General features: G+C 41.2%; 2 protein-coding genes across 4 annotated transcripts; one reads left to right on the top strand and one right to left on the bottom strand.

Moving 5' to 3' along the window:
* Positions 1 to 9: 9 nt before the first annotated feature.
* mcmbp (minichromosome maintenance complex binding protein) lies at positions 10 to 7,879 on the top strand. Its single transcript, XM_051959544.1, has 16 exons — positions 10 to 206; positions 1,720 to 1,811; positions 1,923 to 2,063; positions 2,191 to 2,232; positions 2,322 to 2,412; positions 2,547 to 2,675; positions 3,859 to 4,004; positions 4,103 to 4,200; positions 4,280 to 4,452; positions 5,374 to 5,497; positions 5,622 to 5,739; positions 5,832 to 5,997; positions 6,131 to 6,264; positions 6,958 to 7,125; positions 7,291 to 7,379; positions 7,675 to 7,879. The coding sequence occupies exons 1-16, from the start codon at positions 149 to 151 to the stop codon at positions 7,799 to 7,801; spliced, it is 1,896 nt and encodes a 631-aa protein (XP_051815504.1). The 5' UTR covers positions 10 to 148; the 3' UTR covers positions 7,802 to 7,879.
* A 477-nt stretch (positions 7,880 to 8,356) lies between these two features.
* On the bottom strand, positions 8,357 to 22,247 carry inpp5f (inositol polyphosphate-5-phosphatase F). Of its 3 annotated transcripts, none has more exons than XM_022196311.2 (20): positions 21,770 to 22,247; positions 19,980 to 20,060; positions 19,318 to 19,454; positions 18,458 to 18,586; positions 18,113 to 18,298; positions 17,967 to 18,023; positions 17,397 to 17,595; positions 16,726 to 16,905; positions 15,890 to 15,957; positions 15,324 to 15,448; positions 15,130 to 15,207; positions 14,831 to 14,951; positions 14,520 to 14,648; positions 13,567 to 13,684; positions 13,281 to 13,479; positions 13,071 to 13,142; positions 12,919 to 12,992; positions 12,606 to 12,734; positions 12,417 to 12,504; positions 8,357 to 12,295 (listed from the first exon to the last, which is right to left on the bottom strand). In XM_022196311.2, the coding sequence occupies exons 1-20, from the start codon at positions 21,864 to 21,866 to the stop codon at positions 11,131 to 11,133; spliced, it is 3,432 nt and encodes a 1,143-aa protein (XP_022052003.2). In that variant the 5' UTR covers positions 21,867 to 22,247; the 3' UTR covers positions 8,357 to 11,130. The 3 variants fall into 3 exon arrangements, with proteins under 3 accessions (XP_022052003.2, XP_022052004.2, XP_051815503.1); XM_022196312.2 differs by having other exon boundaries at positions 18,113 to 18,280; XM_051959543.1 differs by lacking the exons at positions 19,318 to 19,454; positions 19,980 to 20,060; positions 21,770 to 22,247 and adding an exon at positions 18,952 to 19,265.
* Positions 22,248 to 22,990: the final 743 nt, after the last annotated feature.

Here is a 22,990-nt window from a genome sequence, read left to right as displayed (position 1 = left end):
CCACCGCCACTTTTCGGCTGGTGACGTAAATTTCCCGCCCTCACTTCTGCACTCTTGTGTGTGAGAGGAAAGTCAATAAAGTAGTGTTTTCACACCGATTTTACTCGAGTATATTTTCTACTTTTCAGACGGCTGTCAGCGGCTAACGATGCCTTCCACACAGGACTGGATTAACGGCCCCCTGGCTGTCGTTGAAGAGATGTTCGGTAAGACACCGGAGCTGCACTGACAGCTAACGCAGCTAGTTAGCTTCATGGCTACCTACCATGCCAACTATGCTCATCACATGTAGCTAGGCGCTTCTCTAAAACTGTCCGGAAACGTTAATAACTGATTAAAGTTTCTTCGGGTAGTAACTTCCGGTTGTCTGCTTTAACTACAGTCAGTAAACACACCAGCTTCATGTCTGAGAGCAGCTGTGGAGTTGGATCTGAAGACCTCTGTACCCACATCCACTCTCAAAATCCACACAGTGAGACGTTCACGGGTCACTGAAGTGGCTTTAAGTCGCTTACAAATGAATTATTTTATATTTTGTCAAGATGTTTCGAAATTAGGCTCAAAAGCAGGAATCTGTTTAATAATTTTTGAAGTATTTGGGAGTAAACATAAGTGCAGTATTTTCGAAATCAGAAGTGTTGTTAGGATGTTAAAACTTTAAGAATTTAGTCCAGTCTGGAAATCTTTACATTTTAACCTGATAATCGGTTCATCTTACATGTTATTAATACTCATTTTCTATTTAAATAATACATTTATTTGTTTGTAATTGGGCAATTTGGACAATACTGATGTATATTTAAAAGGCGTGCATTAAAGTCTTAAGGTGAGCAGATCTTAAAGTGATATAGTTATAATGTTGTTATAGTTTAATCCTGTGTAATTATATTACACGAAAAAGTAAGATTCATTCAGTTCAAAGTGCTGTGTATCATTTTGAAAGCATCTCTAGCAAATACAAAATATTCCAGCTACAAATTAGGGCTGCCACATAATAAGAGTTTTCTTACATGATTTTAATTTCAAAATTAATTCAAGATAATGATAATGTTGTGATATCTGTAGATTTTACTGAAATATTAATGCTAAATTCATCATTCATTAATATTATAAAAATGTGTTTTGTTGTTGTTTTTGGCAAATTAATTACACTAAAATACAGTTATAAGGTGGTAGAGGAAGAGTTAGTTACCAATACTCTACTAGACCTGTAATGATTAAACAATTAGTTGTCAACTATTAAAACAATAAAAATATTCTAGTAATAGAATAATCAGTTTAAGTAATTTTTGGATTAAATGTGTACATTTTCTATCATCACCAGCACATTAAATGTAGGTATTTTCTGGTTTCTTTCCTCCTGTATGACAGTAAACTGTGGCAAAACCTGATATTTGAGGAGGATGCTATCTTAGAATTTGGGAAACTTTTTTTTGACATTTTACTGACCAGACTGAAACAGTAGTGTGTGTTGTTCCTGTGTTGAAGTGTCAACCAGATCTGTCCTGATGCTGGATTTATTATGATATTATCATCTGTGAGTCTTTAACCTGGGTATGTTGCAGAAACCCTGGTATACACCAAAGCATTGCTTTATTTTGTGCTTAATTTGTGACCATTTTTATCTGATGCAGCTGAATGAATCTAATGTTTTCTGTTACAGGGCTGAGCTCATGTTGTCCTTTGTTTAAATACAGTTTTGTCTTCTTGATGTTTTAGCCGCGTCCCAGAACAACCCAAACTCTGGATGGGAGGCCAAAGCGGTCGAATTTTTCCAAGATCAGCTGAAAGACAGGGACACTCATACTCTGGTAGGGCGGCCGCTGTCAGCATGCAAATCATACAGAGAGACAAAAGATGCCTTTACATGTCAGCTTCAGCACATTTGCTTATAAATGACACCCACCTTCACTTTGATCCAGGTCCCGTCTCTGAACGACGTCCCTCTGCACTATCTGAAGCCCAACAGCCTGGTGAAGTTTCGCTGTTTAATCCAAGACATGTTTGATCCGGAGTTCTACATGGGAGTGTATGAGACTGTAGATCCATCCACAAAGACTAAAGTATGTGCGTCTTTGTCCTCCACTGTGCAGCTATTTGCATTAGTACAGCCCTGTCACGTGTCTAGTGCTTGTTATTTGATACTGTAGTCGATGTCATCCTCTTATTTGACTGTCTGACAATCCCCAGATGTTGCGATGCGGGAAGTACAAAGATGTGACAGAATGTGGGGTAAGTCCGCCTCTGTTTGGTCCAGAAATGCCTCAATTCAACTTCAACTCGGTCATTAACAAACACTGCTTCGCATGTCTTGTCTCCAGGTGGATTTTAACTCCAGAAACACTGTGACTGCAGAGAGACAGACCTTCTACTGTGTGCCAATCCCTGGAGAAAACCCCTGGGTGAAAGAGATATCCTCATCCTGCCTGACTGAGGCGCTCCTTAAACAGGATACAGTGAATTTATTATGGGATCTTTAGTTCGCTGAACCTGCGTGGAAGTGTTCATGTATGAAGCTCTGTAGATTTCCTTAATTCCTTTGCACAGATACGCCGGCTTCAGCCAGGCAAGAGTGGTTCCCTCCACCTCGTACGCACCGAGCAGACAGAAACGAAGCTACGAGGAGGATGACGACATGGACACACAGCCGCAGAAGCAGAGAGAGCCACATGCTGGTATGAAGATGTGCAGCCGAATGCAAAACAGAATCATTGTTTATTACTCGGCAGAGTTATGAGACCATCAGCGTTCATTTGTCTGAAGTGTTTGCATGAAATTTTCAGAGATCATACATGACACGACTAACTGATTAGATTTTGGCAGTAATGCAGCTCATAGTCTGGATCCACTTGATTTGTTAAAGATTTTTGTACCATTGTGAGATAGCGGCACGGCACACATTTTCAACATTTGTGGGAAATTTTTGAACATTTTTTGATGGAAAAAAGTTTTCAAAAAATATTTCTAAAGAACATTCACACAAAATGGTTTATTTTTTTGTGAATGTTCTTGAAGAAAATATTAGAAGTTTTACTAATATATATATATATATGTAATCATTTTAGATATTTTTAGGATTTTTTCAAGATATTTACTAATTTTTTGAAAATATTTACAAGGATTTTTTCGCCAAATTTGGGGGATTTTTAAAATATAACTTTTAAGAGAAACTTTTAAGAAATTATTGAAATTTTATTCTTGAAGGTTTTGCAAATTTTCAGAAATTTGGGGACATTTTTTTGCTGAATTTTTGGATTTTTTTACAGACAAGGAAACAATATTTTTTGGTGCCTGTAAATGAGTACAGCAGGAGGGTTAATTGAAATATATCATACAGGCTTATTAAAAAAGAGTGAACTGATTTCATTATGCAATATTTTAATAAGGAAAAGCAATAGAAAACTCTAGCCAAGTCACAAGTGTTTTACTCGCAATCAGCTTTTATTTCCTGTCTAACAAGTGTTTAATGTGGCCACCACCTGCAGCATCAATGCGATAAAACGCGTATCAGCATGTCACGATCTCCTGAGTTGATCGCTGTTGTCATTCGATGTCATTCAGTGACCTTAAACATCAAATAAAAGTTGATTGTGAGTAGAATACTTGTGACTTGGCTGGAGTTTTCTATTGCTTTTCCTTATTAAGATATCGTGTAATGAAATCGGTTCATTCTTTTTGAATAACCTTGTAATTTGTCTTCCTATGAAGTTCAAGACAAATTTACTGGTAGTTTGAATAAGAGCATTACGTTTAGTAGCTGCTCTGGGCCTTTGATCATATGACATCATCTCCATCAGACTAAAGCACATGCTGTATGGACAGCTTTTTTAGCACCTTGTTACCTGTGTGTCACTGCAGGTCCTCATAGTCCATCTGAACACCACGGCAACGGCGACTGCAAGCGGCAGGAGACAGAAGCTCCTTCCAGCCAGACGGCATCAGCCTCTCATCTCGACCTCAACTTCCCCCTGCCTGGAGAGAAAGGCCCCTCCTGCCTAGTTAAGGTGTGCCTTTTGTCGTTCCTGTTCAGTGCTGAGCAATTCTCTCTCAGACATGCAGTGCAGAACAGATGCTATAATGTGTGTGCGTGTGTGGTTTGCAGGTGTACGAGGACTGGGACAGCTTCAAACTGAACGACACGCTGGAGGTCTACGGGATTCTCTCCGTCAGTCCCGCTCTCAGCGCTCTGGCCGACGAGAAGTGAGACTTACAGCTAAACCTCGTTTTCCTGTGGCGGTGAGCTGCCGGTTTGTTACTCATTCTTGGCATTTGTGTGCAGAGACGCCTCCTCATCCCTCCTGGACCCTACAGAGAGCATGGAGACAGCAGAGGAGCAGAGGGTGCACAGCCCGCCAGCCTCCCTCGTTCCCCGCCTCCACATGCTCTACGCCAAGCCGCTGCCTCACAACAACCCCCTGCTGCCCTCTGCCACCTTGGAGGACAACAGTGCCTGTAAGGACAAATAGTAGCGGAGGAATGAACAGAGTTGCTCTTTTCCCCCACTGTGTGTATGAAAGCTGTTAATCATGAATACTTCAAACCTGCTTCTTGAAAGAAATCTTCTAAATCACACAGTCGGAGGATAACTAGGAAAATATTTACCAAGCTTGCAGAAAACGTACCAGCAGGGCCACAATATTTTGCACCGTTTTTCACACAGATGTGAATGAGCCAGCAGCAGGTAATCTGGTTGGAAAGCTGGTTGGAGAAGAGACGCTTTTGGCTGTACAAGCTTATATTCTTCCCACAAGACAAACACTGTATGAGTAAATATTACCTAGCCTCACGCTGTCTGTTCAGTAAACACATTAAATGTTTGATGATGAATCAATGTGGGCGAATTAAACTACAACATTGACCCTCTGACTTGGTAAATATAATCAGTGGCGCCTCTGCAGAACTCTGGTGACACATAAAGCCTTTTCATTTAGAACATTATTCAGACAAAAATGTAAAGCATTAGTTGGTTTCAGCTTCTTAAATGCTGCCTAGCTGTCCTAACTTTATATCCGTGTGATGCTTTTGGGTGTTGTTGCACTGTTGGTTGTTAAAGAAAAATCAGTGGATAAAGATATAATCATTAGCTGCAGCCCTAATCAGATTCTTCTTTTATTTTTCTTGTGCCATTAGGATTCAAGCTATTTTGAGATCCCTGTTTTAGACAAAGAGTCAACATTAACTGTAGTTGCAGCCACATTATCAAGTTGCCCTCCGGCTGTGTGCAGAAGCAGAGAAAAGGGCCCAATATATTCAAGTTAATTGGTCATGTAAAGCTTTCCAAGAAGAAGAATGCACCTAATGCACAGCTTTTAAAGCACACATACCTGTAGTTGCCATAGGGACCTGTTTTCACACACTGTCCTCTGCCCTCAGTTTTATCCTCGACCCTGAGTGAGATGGCCTCCGTCAGGGAAGAGCTCCTCTCATACTTCACTCATGTCCTCCTGGGAGACGCACTGGCTGCTGAGTACCTCATTCTGCATCTCATCTCTAATGTGTACGTGATATTCACTATTCGATGTTGAACCAAGGAAACATCCTGTTTTTGTTTTGTGGCTTCACACTAAAGCCAAGGAACCAATTTCATTTTACAGTGTCGTTGATTTATTTATTTATTGCAGTTACTCTAGACGGGATGTTCTCCCACTGGGAAAGTTTACACTGAACCTAAGTGGCTGTCCTACTGTGGCCTCGTACACTGAGCGTTTCTACCAGATCATCCAGCAGCTTGTGCCTTCTGTGAGTTCTCAATCAAAGCAACTGCCAGTACTGTCAGGTTTGTTTTTCATTATTTTGTGATCAAACACACTGAAAGTTTTTCTCCCCTGCAGTCGCACTACTTGGCCATGAGCCTCCAGAACATGAACCAGATGCGGTTGGTGCCTAAGAAGGACTATGTGGCCAACAGACTAGTCAGTGGGGCCCTGCAGCTGGCCAGAAACACTTCCCTCTTCCTGGATGAAACCCAGTTAGAGCAGGGACAGCTGGACACAACTGGTGAGGCGACTAGAACCCACAAGGGGACGACACTGAGAAGATAAACTGCAACGTATACCTTCCCTGCAGCCCGCTGACGCTGTTAGCACTTACCAGGCAGGATCTTTTCCTCTGTTTGTGTTTTGTGCCGTAGGTGTGCGTAACGTCACAGCGCTGGGGAACCTGATCTCGTGGCAGAAGGTTGATTATGACTTTAACTACCATCAGATGGAATTCCCCTGCAATATTAACGTGCTCATCGCGTCAGAGGGCCGCTCTCTGCTGCCGGTAAGGCCAAAGAGGGATAAGGCGTGCAACCGCAGAGTGAAAACTCACCCCCACCCTTCACTGATCCTTCCCACCAACCCCCCACTCCACTCTCCCCAGCGTGGCCAGGGAGGGGTTAGGTTTCCTCCAGTCTCTCATGAGACAGAGCTGTGTCAGACGCCGGAGGTTGTTTCCAGCCAGCGTCACACTGTCATCTCTCCAGCCATTGGTCGGCCGCAGCAAGCCCTTCAGCCGGCGGCTTTAACCCGGGTCTCGCTCTGCTGCGAACAGCCCGAGGAATGTGCTGTGTGCTATTCCTGTGTGTTGCTCTGATGGGTTGCCATGGTGGCAGCTGTGTGCCACAGGAACAATCCTGGGAGAGGCGTGAGCCTCGGCCATCTATTAGTCCTGCAGTGAAGGGCAGTAAACAACTCTGACAGTTGATTAGAAGTCAGAGGTGCATGTCTGTGTTTACAGTGAGCTGCAGTTGGCTGATGAGCAGCTGGATCAACCTGATCAGATACTTCATGGTCAGCTTGCCAAGGCTTTGCTCCTGTCTGGCATGCTATGAAGTTTTGAGCATATGCCAAACTAGGTGTGCACACAGCAGGCAGGGTCTACTTTTGCATAGCAACACTTGTTAATAGACATGATTTTCTTAGAACAGAGTTCCCTGGTGGTACAGTGCAACATTTCTCCTCTTTGTCTCCACAGTCCGACTGTCAGATACACCTACAGCCTCAGGTTGCTCCATCCCAGTTGGACGAGTCTCTCAGCAGCATCCACATGCATCTGCAGGCCTCATCACAGCTAAACAAGTTCAGAATCTACCTGAGCATGGCTCGGCTGCTGGACTACAGCATCTCAGATGAAGTGACAAAGGTGAGACATGTTCTCATCTTCAGTTTAAATTGAGTTGCATATAAATGAATGTTTAATCTAGCTGCTGCTCAGGTGTACCTTTAGTGTATATAGCAATACCGTGTCTGTTCATTAGTATGCACTAGAGTGGATTTTAACTGCTTGTCCTTTTTCTCGTGTCCTCAGTCAGTTGAAGATGACTTTGTAGACATGAGGAAGGATGATCCTCAGAGCGTATCTGCAGAGGACCTCCACAGGATGCTGGTTGTGGCGAGGTGGGCTGTGATTCACGTCTGTAATCACCTTTACTTAGCTTTCATTTCCTTTTCTTTTATTGAGAATATCAACTGCCCATGAAGCTCCTTTTAAAAGGCAAAGTGTAAAACAACAATGAATCATTGTGATCAACACTGAAAATGTCATGCTTGACATAAGCAGGGTGAGTCTAACTTCATGGGTCAGAGCAGCTAAAATAAAAATCATTTTTCATTTCAACTTGCTGCATACCTCAGCCAAGAGAGCTCATTCCAGCTGAGATGTGGTTGTGGCTGACTCTGTGTGTGTCTGCAGGTTGCTGTCTCTGAGCCTGGGACAGACCTCTCTGTCCAGAGACAGCTGGCTAAGAGCCAAACACATCGAGATGCTGCGGAGGAGTCGGATGGAGCAACACAAGTGTGTCAATGGCAACGAGCCATGATCAGAGGCAAATGAGACTTTTGTTTTTTTCTTTTGATACCTAAAAAGTTTGTAATAAAGATGTTTTTCATGTGTTCAACTTTTTTTTCTGTACTGATTTTCATATAAGATTTAGATATATTTTCACTTAAAGGACTAATGGTGTTAACTGGTTAATGGGTGTATGTTGTATTTACAGTAACATCTCAGTTTATCATTGCTTTGATTTTTGCTTTAAACCTGCTGTCAGATTCATGCCAGCAGTTTACAAGTTTTTCTGCGGACCAAAACTTGTTTACAAAAAAACCCTCATTTTTTTAAAACTTTAAAAATATGTAAATAAAGGGCAGGGTCAGGAGGATTATTTCTCATGGTGCTTTTCTTCTTGAATTCATGCACTTTGCAAGTTGCCAGCATATTTAAAAAGAAAACAGTGTGAACATGCTGGCATGGTGACCTCCTGTCGATGATTCTGACAATAAACCTTATGCAACACTCATTTTGATTCCAAACGAATATCCTCCGAGATAAAAACTGTACAGTGCACTTTGTTATCCAGTAACATACCCCAAGGAGATAAGAATAAATAGGATACTTTAATATACAATACAATCTCAGTACACTGTGGAAAACAATAACAAACAGTCAGTTGGTAAAGAGGAAAGATATGACCACAGACATTCAGATGAAATGATGCTAATGCTAGAAAATGTGCTTAAAACAGTGCAAATCAAATGCTTGAAGATCCCTCGTCACAAGAGAATTTGTCATGATCTGGGTCCTAATGGGAGTCAAGGACGACCATGGACAACAAATGAAGAGGTGACTGCAAAAGCACTTGGTGTGAAAACTTAAGGAAAGAGACGTGTCACCCAGCAAATACAGGATCAAATATAACTGTCCGCTTCTGCATTTAAAAAGCAGACACCAGCACTCTAGCACTGTGGTCTCTATCAGGAATGTTGAGGATTACTGTTCCTTTTAGCTTAATACAGCTACTTTAGTGCAGAATAAATTTCCGCTTTGCTTGAGAACTGCTCCAGTGTTTTGCAATTCTGAAGAAGTTTAAAAAAACAAAACATACACCTTTTACCCTCTGCCTGCGTTAAAACTTTCCCATTGCAGCTATCACCCTAAAGCTTTGGCAGCACCACACACTATCAGCAGCACCCACAAAGCAGCCCGTCTGATTTAACACAATTACAGCGAGATAAAACACACAAGTATCCCACATCTTATCTGCTGGTGACTAAGCTGAATGCAGAAAACGGGCGAAAATAACACAAAATATGAAAAATGTGAACCTTTATCTTGAGATATTTCAGCTCAGTGAAAACCAGATTATTATTTATCATAAACAGACACCAATAAATGCAGTAGGATACGGTTGCCATGGTTCATTATAATATCCTCTGGGATGTATGACAAGCTCATGTGGGAGACAACAACTGTAAAGTTTAACGGGTGACTTGAGGAAAAACCCCGCTTCTTGAGGTTAACGAAAAAAATGTACAATATAACAATGTTTACAGCTTCATAGCATATAAATATACTTTGGGCTCTAAGGCAAGCACTCCTAAATACCAGCAGCAGCAGGGATGCTCTAGCAAACTCACACATACTGTACAATACATACACACAACCAACACACCATTTACATCTCTAAAACCTGCTCATTTCCACAGAGAATGTATGTGCCAGTAACCAATGAAATATCCCAAGATAAAGCTTGACGACATACAGTAACCCTGAACATGATCTTTTATACAGTACACCAAATGTAACATGTAAAGAATGGACTTAAAAAGGTAGATTTTGCCATAAATACCTGATATACATAATCCCACTTCAATTCCTTGTTAAGGCAAATATGCTTTCAGTTTGGGGAGTGCATAAAGCGTCAGTGTTTCTAATAACTGGGTGGGTGCAATTGCATATATACCTACTATATGCTCCTCTCCTGCCTTTGTCAAACATGCAGTGTCAATGTACAAATGCTGTCCGAGGATTCAGCTCAAACAAACTCCCGTATCGTCAATTAGTACAACCATTAGCAGAATAGTTATCTCAATACATATCTCTATCAAAAACAACTCCAACCAGTGGGTTTCTGGTTCTTCATGGGTAGCAACGACAGCACTGGGCGTTCTGTTCAAAATATGATGCTCCTGCCTCTTCAAACAAATTAAGCTTCCACCCTACCATCGATACAAAAAGCTTAAGGGAAAGCTCTACTCAGGGACAGATAAACAATACTCACTGTACATATCGACAACCAGGATACTCTTACAAGGTCTTGTGTAGTTATTATTTCTATAACAGTATGTCTTCTAAGTTACACTTGACAACACTGATATTACATAGGATACCTACATACAGTATGTTGTCTGGCTAGTTTCTGACAGCTATACAAAGGGTAATATTCAACACAGAGTTGTCTTTTGGGAACCACAAAAGATATTTGGTTGGTTTCTACAACTGTTACAAATTGAAGGTTATTACGAGTTCTATATCACAAACGCCAATAAGTGACCTGCACATACAGGATGACATACAGTACATGATAAAGTCGGAGTTGGTCTTTCAACATGCAGCTAATGCTTACCTGCCTTGTCAAAATGAGTAGTTACCATTAACCTCACATGCAAGCATTGTGGGTATTTAAATAACTTCAGAGTAAGGACAGTGACTTGTTTACATACACAAAAATACTCTGAGTACCACTCTGGTAGTACGAGTTTAAAACATCTTAAAAACCTAAATATCTTCTTAATTTTTAGTTATTTGTCTCTTAAGCATATCATAGTAAGAAAACAGTACCTATAGAACCTATACTTCAACAGTAAAAGTACTTCTGAGGTGATTTAGGCTTTGCATGGAACATACACTAATTTCAATTACACTTCCACACCTGGGAATTATTACTGATACCCTAAATATGACATTTTTATACTCAGGCGAGGTACCGCTACTTTGAGACATCTATTGTAGAAATGTCATGGTATTTAAATTATTGTAATGTTAGAGAGGGACTACTGATTATTAATTCATATAAGGGAGGACAATAGATAATATTATTAATCAGTGTGCAAGGTTACATGTCTCGCATGAGTGCTCTTAGGGGTAAGGGAATCCATAATCATGTGCATGTAAACATGGTCACTGTCCTGTTGGGTTTGGGGATTTATTTGTCAATTCTGTACAAGAGTCATTATTTCACGTGGGCAAGTTTTTAATCTAAGAGCACATTTCTTGGCCGAGTCGTGACGCTATGTGCAAGCTTTTGCTACTGCTACCATACAGGAAGTTTTTACATGACGTACGACTACAAATCCTGCTACAAGGAAAGCACTAGATCTGAATGATCCTGGTCTGGCACTGTGTAAACATTGCCTTCAGCTCACTCTCTTGGGCCTCATTGACAGTGTCTGGCTCGGGGCTCTTCTGTACCTTCGCAACAGCAAAGTTAATCCCCTGGGTGAGTCCAGCCTGGGTGAGGCTGGCCACTTGGACCATGGAACTCTTGATCTTGGCAAAGGGGGACACCACTCGGCTGCCATTGCTATCAGCAGGAGAGGGCCCGAGGCTGCCCTCCATCTGTGAACCCAGACTCCTTTGAGAGCCTCCCGAGGCTGCAGAGCTGGGCTTTTGGACGGTGAGGAGGGTGGAACTGGAGGTAGAGGATTGGACGTCTAGCTGGGATGGCCTGGGGAGCTGGGGCTCTTCCTGCTGATTCTGCGGCTCTGAGCTTGGCTGCGTGTCTGAGTCTGCTGGGGTCTTATTCTGCACAGGCACTACAGGGTTAAGTGGAGGTACAGTAGGTGGTGGCTGCTCTCCAAACACCTCAACAGGTTTGGTCTGTGCATCCTGGACAAACTGGTGGCAGTAGGCATCAATGGGAGTACCAAAGTCAATGAGAATGGCTTCTTCAGCCACTGAGGCGGCTCCGGGGGACTTGTCATCACTGACTTGAGAGGCGGTGTCTTGCTTTCCATCACAACCAGTGACCCGGATAACAGAGGGGATGTTTAACTCCACGCTACCGATGGACTGGGAGCGACTACCCAGCCGTGGGTTTGATGCTACAATGCCGCAACTGGGCAGAACATAGTCCACATTTTCTAAAGAGCCAGAGCACGGATGCTCAGGGTCAGAATTATAGGAGTCTGAGTCGGAGGACATGTCATAGTGCTCGTTACCAATGTCTTTCAGGGCTCCTGTGCCAGGGTTGTTGTCTGATGTCTCCAAGCTGCTGTCCGACTTCCACAGGTTGACATGCATAGTTGGCTTTAGGAAATTGACTTTTACATCAGGCTTAGATAAGTTGCCCAGCTTCCCGAGGGGCTTGAAGGTGCCAATGTTTACATTTGTCTTGGTCTGCTTCACTTTCTGATTGAGAGACGAGAATTTGTTGAGGAGGAAACTTTTGCCCTGTGCCAAGCCAGAGCTCCCCTGAGCTTGGTCGGCAGGTTTGTTCTGGATTCCCATTATATCCTCATGAGGTTTACTCTGCCGCCTGGAACACCGATACAAACTTACATGAGCCAGAACTCGTCACTGGTTAAAGGTTAATACTGTACTGTGATGGCTGAAAATGTTTATCTCTATTATCTTTGTAAGTACAAATACGTACTCACCTCTCCAGTTTCTTTTCAACCACAAGCAGATCCAGCCCCGTGGCTTGCTTAGTTATGCGGAGCATCTCAGCTATGCACTGTAATGTATCTGAAATATGTCACAATGAAAGTCAAACTGTATCTGCAGTGTTTACCATTCAAGTGTTTCCTTTTCTTGCTGTTTAAAGAAATAAAGAAATTACACCATACCTTTTCCATCATCCTCAGGATTCCGTGTTGCTGCTCTCAGTGTGTGAAAGTATCCACTTGTCTCTTCATTCCTGTAGTGCAAACGCATACAGCAGAACTTTGGCTTCCCAAACAGAGTAGGCTCAGGACCTGTAAAAGAAAATGCAACGTCTGACATCCGTTTTGAGCAGTTTGCTTTCCTTGCATGAATCATAATCAGTGAAAATCTTTCTAAAAGGTTACTGACAAACTGTTAAGCACACTTTTGGGAAGTGTTGTGTGACTCAGTGACTCTACAAGAACCCTCACTTCTCCTTTGAGTGTAACTTCTTACCGATTTCAATCTTTTCCAAACCCTCTAAGTTGAGACGTTGGTATTGGTTGACTTTATCGGCCTCTTCATCATAGCTAGGTGGAGGTAAATGCAAAGATGAGTGAAACGATAAAAACTAATTCTAAAGATTATATATTTAATATCAGACTTACTAAGCAATGTAGTAGGCTTTTTCAGATAGGAGCAGCAGCACGTCCACATCTTTGTTGGTTGCATCAATAAGGCTGTTTGCAAATAAGAATATCATAAAAACTGCACTGAAATAGGTTGTCTAAATAGCACCACATTTGCTCTTCTTCTATATCCTTGGTTATTTTAGGCTATTAATTATCAACATTTAGAAACAGCAGCTGGCCACTGACCTCATGTCACAATTGATGAGCGCCCAACCTCCATGAAACTTTTCATCATCCGGCAACAACAGCTGCATGTAGGTCTGCAACAGGAGGCTGACCTGCTCCTGAGCTCCTCTTTGGCTCTCCTTCTCCTTTTCTTCATGCTCCTTCTCCTTACTGAAGATAGAGTAAAGGTCCTCTGTCACGGGCAGGCCCATCATTAGATCTGCAGGGAGAGACAGATAAGTGTCAGACAGGTTTTTCAACAACATGGGCAGAGATGTACATACACAGCTGTGATATTTTTTCATACCAATGACTGCTTGTCTGTAAGCATCCCTAAAACGGTTCAGATAGTAGCGGTTGGCTGAATTCACGCCATCCTTCATCACACCAGCCAGTTTCCTCTCCCCCGTCCTGGTAAAATCTCCCTAAAAGAAAAAGTGTGTGTTAAATCTACCTTTAATTTTACCTTTGACATTAGGCCCTCTGAAATTTAAGTCAATTTTCAAACTTGCATTTTTAACAGATATTTTGGCTGTTTGGGGGCAACACAAACAAATATTGAATAAACTTGCTGGCACATAATCACTTATTAACATATTCATAATTACACAGCAACATTATTACGTATGCATTTGAAGTTGTGTTTCTGCTCACCAGGCAATAATGCCAATACTCACTTTCTTTTAGCACTATTATAGTATGGAAAAACCTCTATTAGAGTGACGAGATTGAACCAGAATTTGTAAGCCTAATCCCTATAACCCCCCCTTCCTTGGCCCTAAGGCTTCGTCCTTTACTTCCTTTTTCTACATTTCCATTTATGGTTGGGTGTCCTGTTTCTTTTGGAGATTGAGGACTAGTAGTGCTCATCTAGCCCTCCAAAAGGCCCCCCATGTTTAGTCTGAGGGCAAGATGACCACTACCCCTCAATCCCCAACAGAAATGGGACACTCTACCCTGCGCAGTAGTCAGCAAAATAGAAGGGTAGGGCCAAGGAGGGGCACTGGGATTCGGCTTTAGCCCACGGACCAGATATTTAAACAAAGAGGGCACACTTGCAATAAAACTGTCAGAGAATTATAAATTATTAGCTTTTCTTTAAGTTCAAAAAGCTCAGCTGATATTTGTCATTCTGAAATAAAAGAAATACAAGTCAGTTTGTTGGAGAAAGCGCATGTCCCAACAGCTTAGACTATTCATTAAATAGTGTTTGTTTAAGCAAACACTGATTTAATAGTCATTAAAGACAGTGGTGTTAACCTTAAGTGCTGCTGTTCCTGCGTACTGTCTGCTGATGGTGTCACCATTGTTGGCCCACATGACCTGATAAATCCTGTAGCACTTGAGAGGCAGAGGCTGCTCTGGAGGCATCACGCCCAGTTTCTTCAGCTGCAGGGAGAACAGTGAATCACATTTCAATTTTGGTTAAGACTTCAAAACGCTAGCTGTAGAAATCAGTCATATAAAAAAAAACTGTACATGAAGGGAACACAACCTGCAAGGCATAGCAGACAAATGTGAAAAATGTTTACCAATTTCTTTGCCTGGATCCACAAAAGGAAAAATCTCACCTGTTGTTCCATCACCACACGAGCGACAGCAGCTTGGACCACATTGGTCCTATCGAGGCAGTCCATACAGTTTACTCTGAAGATCCCTTCCTGCTTGCAGATGACTCCTGCTTGGTCCACCCTGACAGAGGTAGATATATTCAGAATCTGATTTATTCATGGAGATCAGATATATTTTCAACTCAATAATAATCAGGAATGCATTTCAGGTTTCATTGTTGTTCTCGTATCAACCTCATTATATTCTCATGTTACTAGCATTTCTATAAGCAGTCCCCAAACACTGACTTGATACTTACCAGGCCCACTTCATGTCAGTGATGATATCAGAAATTGCATCTGTCAGTATTTGCACGTTCTCAAACTTCATACCACGGCTGAGAAACAGGATATAAGAAGCATAAAGGGGAAGTAAACGTATTGTGGCATAAAATAGACTGCTACAAATACATTCATGAAGAAGTCACATTGCTGAGGAAAGTGTTTCTCTTACCAGTGCTCATGGAAGTCAAACGAAATATATGTGAGGTTTGGGTTGTTGTAAAGCAGGACTTGCTTCAGATATGCGTCACCAATTATTTTTTCTCGTCCACTTTGATCCACCAAGTTAATGATCATCTGGAGAGAACAATAAAAACTGCTGTCATTTGGCCTATTAGAAGAGGACTAACTAAATTAGAACATTATTACATGGACAAAGTTTAAGCTCACTCTCTTTAAAGGGCCAATAGATTAGCTTTTTAATCAGCTTCTGTGACATGACTGCTACATATCAGCAGCATCTCAGCACACTTCTGAAAAAACAACTACAACCTGACAAGAAATTTCACTGGTATTTATCAGGATGCTGTCAGGGGATTTTTGGTTACCACAGGAAGATTTTTTTTTAGGTCAAACACCGGAACCTCTGAAGAACCCTCAAGCTATATGCAGCTACAGGTGGTAGAACAACCACAGTGGCAAACATTTTAAAATAACAATCCCAGAACAATACTAATACGCACTCACGAAATAACTGAAGCACATACCAAAGTATGCACTGTGGCAAAACAAACCTACCTGCTTCTTGTAGAGTTTAAGCTGTTCTTCAAAGTGAGCAGCAAAGTAAGACATCGTCTCCTTTTCTCCTGAAACATCAGAGAAATAGGTGTACAAATAACAGTTACACAAAATTATTCTGGCTTAGGACATTAGGAGATCAAAAACGAGGTTTTACATTTGTGGACGTTTTATGTCCAAAGCAGGAGGCTAAAAAACAATTAAAGTTCAAATAATTCTGCCTATACAATCTTTATTTTCTCAAAATTAGAAAAAGGACTAATAGAGCAAGGACCACTCACTGAAAAAAAGAATCATATTTTGTCAATAAGTAACACAGTGTCTACACAGAAAGCATTTTAGCAACATTTTCTAGTTGCCTGTCATAGACATGTCTTCTGAAGCAACATGCCTTATGTTAGTCTATGCTACAGCTGTCTACAGTGCCAGCTGAACAGCTTGCATGTTATGCACCTAATCACAACCCACAAGTATTTTTTAAGGCTACAAGTCTATTTTTTCCATTTTACTTGCATAACTATAGTTATTGTGCCTTAGGCTAAGAGCACTGCCAAAATTAAGGCGACCTGTGCTCAACACTGTGTCTGAACGTCCTTGTGTAGACACAGACGGAGCACTCTGCTGCTGCTCTGAAAAATGTGCTGCTCACACTATGCTTTCTGTGTAAATATGATGGTAGCCATGACTCAAACACAATGGACAGACGGATAAAATCCAAAGAAGATGTCCATTTAAAAACTACAAAAATAAGTGGATCTACAAGGCCCACTACATTTACAGAAATTTGAAAAACCCTGTCTGTAGGTCCATGCGAAAGAAAATGTAGTTCTACTGACCTTTCTCTAAGCGTGGCCGGGGATTATAGCGATACCCTGCCTGGCTCCAGAAGACAGGCACAGAGCCACGAGTCTGCACAAAGGATAGAGTGTGGCTGTGCACGTGGATCAACTGCTCTGTCTCCACATAGTTAGCCACATGGCCATCTGTATCCACACCCCTGCGTTTGTACCGCATCCCTTTGGGGAAGGAGAATGCATTAGCACTATTCAGAGTATTTATATCACAGATCATGCTTCACTTGAAGAAAACATATTAACTAAAGTGGTGTCAATGATCACACAACTCACAGTTTGGATAATATCGCTGCTTTTGTGTTATGTATCAAATAATTTTTTAAAACGGGGAAAAAAGGTCACTGTCAACTATTCTAGAGAACACAACTGCTTTGTATCTTGACCCTGGAACTTTCCATTTAGAAATCAAAATCACTTTCTTTAAAAATGTAAGATAAGATGTTGGCTTGGCAGAGCAACAGCAGCAGTAAAACTATATTTTGTACCGTGAAGGTTAAACTTTGCAATTAATTCATGGTTCACGTGCATGTCAAACCATGAATGGGGATCCATATGGACCATTTGTGAAGGTATCTGGGAAACAACAGAGCCCATATATTTGGCCTGAATCCCACATTCCAACAGGAGAAGCTGTTAGTCATTTGCAGCTTTACCTGCACGGTGGCGGCTCCGTCTGGAGATCAGGGCCACAGTGAAGCGAGGATGGATGTCATCAACACAAGTGATCTCCTTTGGTGGGGTTTCAGGACTGCTTCGCTCCTCATCAGAGGTCTCATTGTAGTTCACTACCAGCTCCTCCACCTGTACAAAGCCCTGGATGATTGGAATGACCCAGGAGTCAACCTCTGGGACCTGGAGCATTCAAAAGGTATAAAAACAGCAGAAAAAGAAGATTAAAGTGCTGTTTGTCTGGTCGGTAAAAAGGATTTTGCATCTACAAAGTATCAAAAGAAGATAATCTTTAACTCAGAACAGTTAACCTTTCCTTTCAGTAATTATTTCCATACTCCACTGATAAAGCCTCGTTATTATCAGCACACAACTGGAACATTTACACAGCATAGCCAACAAGGCCTTCTGAGCTCACACTTGTCAGAAAAACACAAAGACTACATCAAGTATTCTCAAAAAACAAACCTGGGAACAGAGTTTATTTACTTAACTCAAAGACAGAAAAACAACAATAAGCAGAACTTCTGTTTATTTCTGCCTGGCAAAAATACCTGAAGGTCAATAATATCCTGGATCATGTGTTTATTCCAGAAGAAACGGTCATCCACCTTTCACAGAGAATAATAACATAATCAGTCAAAATAAGGACTTAGAATGAAAATAAGCTCCCATTCCATAGTAATATTCATCCCCTTACCTGTTTCCATAGGGGCAAGCCGGACTTATCAGAGTCTCCTTGACGCTGCACACTGTTTGTCAGGTCGTAAGTCATGCTATAGTAGAAGGAGTCCGAGTCCATGAATATCTTGTAGAGCTCATCAAGCAGCCGTCTCTCCAGACGTTCCTTCTCTTTGTTTTCTTTGACCTGGAAGGCAGGGGAATACTGGATTGGGCAGGTGGGTAGAAAACAGCCGTAAATTGAAAAAGCAAGGAAGGAAAAATCCTAGGAGAACTTCAAAGCCTTAAGAAATATGAAAGATGGAAAAGCAGTGTGTCAGTTTGAAGATAATAGTATGCATTTCTGTATATAACAAAAAAATACCTTTTTCTTGATGGGCACAGCCACGTTAGATTTGATCTGACTTAAAGTTTTCATCAAGAACTTTGAATCATCTGGAGACTGAGCCAGTTTCTCTGGTTTGTCGATTCCGAAATGATGCTTCTTGCAAAGCTGAAAAGTAAAAACCTTTATCAACTGTATGCACCTTTACAAATCTTAACATGATAGTGATATTTATAATGCAAAAAAAATCAATTTGAAGTGGACAGTATAAGAGAATCTGGTACCACTTTTCTCCAAACAAAAGTGTGTTATTACCAACTATAGACAACCACAGAAAAAAGACATTAAAATGCATTTCATAGTTCTAATTTTCCTAAATGAAGGCAAGTAACAATCCAACATCTACACTGATCTACAGGATTTCTAGGCACAAACGGGGACAAATAGTCATTCTGCAGTACGAGGAGTATGTACACCAAGACAAAATCTAAAAGCCTATCCACTAACGATCATCCTCCTCCGGCATTACTCACTTGAAAATATTCTGTCTCACCATCCGTGAAGCTCCCCTGAAAGACTGAGATCTTAGCAATATTTAACTTTCTTTGCTACCTACTGCAGTGATTCTACGTCCACATGTGATTTTCATTCTAATTGTGTGGGTGAAAATAAAACAGACCTTTAAATAACATAAGAAAACATCTACTCATTTTCCACCACTGTGAGGACATCTTCAGAGATGAATCACACACTGACTCATACAGAGTATTCTCGGGCACATTAAATAACAAATTAGGATTATCACAAGTACTATTATATTGACTGTCAGAGGAACTGAATGCAATAATCAAAACAGAAACTGAATTCTTATGTCTCATTTACAGTATTAGTATGCATACCTCCAGCTCAAGCTCCTGAGGCTCTTCGTCAGACAAGGGAATGACAGCTATCTTGGTGATCTTGTAGACTTTGTGGTCACCGGGTAAATGGCCCACCAGTGCTTTCTGGCGGATTAATACGAGGCCGAGTGGAAGATCTGCCAAGAGGAGAAAGAAGAAGAAGGGGGAGTTGCATCATGGGTGCAGAATTCCTCACATTCTGAAAGGTGTGAAGGAAGCAGCTGCAAAGCAGTCATTAACTACAGATTTTTTCAAATCAGGCAGTACAAGACAGCTGGCAAATAATCATTTATATTGCATTCATCTATCATGCATATTAGAAAAATAGAATTGTATATGGACTTTCTTTTGTCGGATATAATCTCAAATGTACCCTGAGGCCCACAGCAGCATTTCATCAGCAAAATCCGACTTATTGTCAACTGAATTGTCACCATCAGCTCACTTATCTTCATAACTACACTCGTTTCAAATTACATTTACACATTATTTCACACCTTTCCGTGTGAATAAGAAATATACTAAGTCCCGGATGATTTTGTAATTCAAGTGTCCAGTAGCAGAAAATATGAGCAAAAACTGTGTCTGCTTTGTGCAAAAGCAAAAAACAACAACCACAACAAACCATCTGAGGGTGAACTGTTTGAAGGTTCTCCACTTACCGGTGTGAAGCTGTATCTTTCCAATGACACCTTCCACCAAACCCAAACACACTGGGTTCCAAGCTAACAACAGGTCTGTTGCTGAAATGAAAATATGGAGATGAAACATCAGAACAGTGCTGTATGATACGCCAAACTGTCTCCTGAAAGGCTTCACTTTTTTCTGTCAGAAACTGCCCAACAGTCACACTAGCTTAACCTACAAGTTCATAGAAAATACCTCAATCTGTCATGGTTGGGCGATTTTCTGTTACATGTAGAAACTTGTTTCTTTGATTCTCAGTAAAACACTCTAATTCCTCAGGGACGTTGACCTTGGACTAGAAATTGCAGCTATGGCAAAAGCAGCCACAACCCATACATGGACGGATCAATCTGTGTCAATTGTCGTGTATCTGTCATGTGAAAAGTACAGCTAATAAACAGGAGAAATTAAGTCCAGTTTGAATATATGAAAGAAAGTGCTATTTAACTAAAGAAAAAGTAGATGGCCTGCATTTATTTTTCATTCTCAAACACCAGGCCAGGTTTGAAGTCAATTATGGCAGTGCACTGACTTGGTGAGTCACCAGAAAACTGAAATTCATTGCCATTGGTGACGGATTAAACATTATAGTGGGGAAAATTGGAAAAATGTGAAGGGTGTGGCTAAGGGTGGAGAACACCAACTGTAAGCAGCCTTAGACAATGACTCTTCCTGTTCTACAAGCCGGAGGATTTCATGTGCAGAGGAACTGGCTGTGAGGGCCCCACAGGGAGGGTCTCGCAGAAACAACAAAAAGAAAACATAACGTACACTACAACTTCACTCAGAATGTGTAATACCATGGAAATTCTTCACTGTGTGGGACCTGAGAGTGAAGTGGAAACACAGTGAGGAGTGGAAACCCTTTTTCCAATTAAATAATGAAACAGTGGTGCAACTAAAAACCTGTTCAGGATGGCTGCACAGCCACACAACTTCAACTGACACAGAGTCTAACAGGCACGGCTTTCTGGAAACTCTAATGAAACTTTTCCTTCAGTTCAGCGGCTCTTTCATTGTAACTGGAAATAAATAATGCCCACAGCCCAAGGTATTCATTTAATGTGACTGCATGACCAACTATTTGTCATAACTTCTACAGCGTGACCAAGATGTAATGCCAGGAGCTTTACATACTTCAGTAACACATCATATCCTGGTTTAAACTTCTATCTACTCTGTGTCTTCGTATTATATTGCAGCAGAATGGGATTAGAATATAGTCTGTCTATGTTTGTGAAAGTGTCATGAATCAAACACACCTCATGAAATTAGAGATTCTGGTAATTTTTTTTACACTCTTATTATGTTTGCTTCGTTTTCAGAAGAGCTGAAAAGTGAAATTCACCCTTCAGTCTGTTAAACTCGGAGCAAGGTAAAGTTTGGCGTGTGTTTGGGGTGTTGGCACTGTCGGACTGAAAGCTACGGCGATGATTTCAAGGTTTAGGAATGACATATCCAAAAATTTACATCTCTACTTTACTACACAGTTAATCTTGTTTAACATAGATAGGTAATTCAAATTAAACAATGGAGGTGTCAGGGATGAACGAGTGACAGCTATGGGCGAGAGATTAGACTGAACTGCTGAGCTGTAATGTTCACACGCACAGTGACTAAACCGTCACTAAAATCAGCATTCGTCAACTCACAACAGGCTAATGAAAGACATGGTTTGTATTATATTTTACCAATGGGTAAATGTTCAATGTTAGCTGGAGGTAAAAGGCCGGCTACAGCAGAGAAAGCTGTCATCAGTACGTACCAGGTCTGACCGTCATGGTCCCGTCCTTTCGGCTGCACCACAGAGCTCGGTCCCCGCTCTGGAGAATGTAGTCGTCTTTGGCTTGAAACAGCTCCATTTTTGTGCCTTCAAAAATGAGTAACTAGTACGGGTAGGTACAGGTTTTCCACGTCCTGGAGGTTAACAGCAGCCAGCCAGACTGGCACTGGCTTAGCCGCGGTTAGCTCGGTCCCCGCGGGCTGAGAGCTACGGTAGCTAGCTGCCTAGCGAGCTAACGGCAGCAGCTGGATGCGTGTCGGATTTGTTTATTCCACTTCTACGCATATTGGTACTCGAATTTCTTTTCTACGGGTGGAACATCTCTTCCTGCCGTCACACTAGACCCGGCCAAGGCAAACACGCATCAGTCGGTGAGAAAGCGTCCCAGACAGGAGCAGCTGTGCGCCGCTCAAGACGTAATCGACAGTTTCCTGCTCTAAACAATAGCACGTGACGCGCCGTCATCACCGGTGAGCAGGTACTGAGACATGGACCACAGGACAAAAAAAAAAAAAACATGGACCACAGGACATGTCTTCATATGTACAGTCTGTGTACTGGACATCAAACACCAGCAGGAAGAATGAAACTGTTTACGGGGGCGAGTTTTCTAGAGGTCTAATACTAAAAACGCAAACTGGAGAAAGAGCTGTCATGTGTGTTGTGTTTCCAATAAGGCAAAAACACTATTACAACATTATATATAAAACAGACCCTGCTTATTGTCATAGATTCAGTTCAAAGACATTGCTATCTCTTTTTCAAATGGTGTAAATATAATACAGAAATAAAATGTCACCAATTTTTTTCAGTGTGAAATGTCCCCAAAGCTTCTAACTCTGTCTTCTCTATAACCCTGAATATATTATCTGTTACTAGGATAATCCAAATCTCTTGATTATGATTAATTTCATCATCCTTTATGCTTTTTCCCATTTGCAATCTATAATCTTCGATATCATTCCCCGTATTTTCACGTTTTCTCTCTAGAACTTAACTCACTACTGAACTAAACAACAGTAATATGACCTTACCTGTATTTTTCAGTTTAATGTTCTCCAATCTTATTTGTATCTAATTCTATATGTGCTGTGGAATTAATATTAACATTATTGAAATTGTAAGATAAAATAAATAGCCCTGTCAAACAACTAACTAAACATTTTGAATAATTCTTAATTTTATTTATAGTTTTAATCAAGT

The sequence above is a fragment of the Acanthochromis polyacanthus genome, chromosome 15 (assembly GCF_021347895.1).
Source record: "Acanthochromis polyacanthus isolate Apoly-LR-REF ecotype Palm Island chromosome 15, KAUST_Apoly_ChrSc, whole genome shotgun sequence".
Taxonomy (NCBI): Eukaryota; Metazoa; Chordata; class Actinopteri; family Pomacentridae; genus Acanthochromis; species Acanthochromis polyacanthus.
This window is presented reverse-complemented; position numbering and strand designations above follow the sequence as displayed.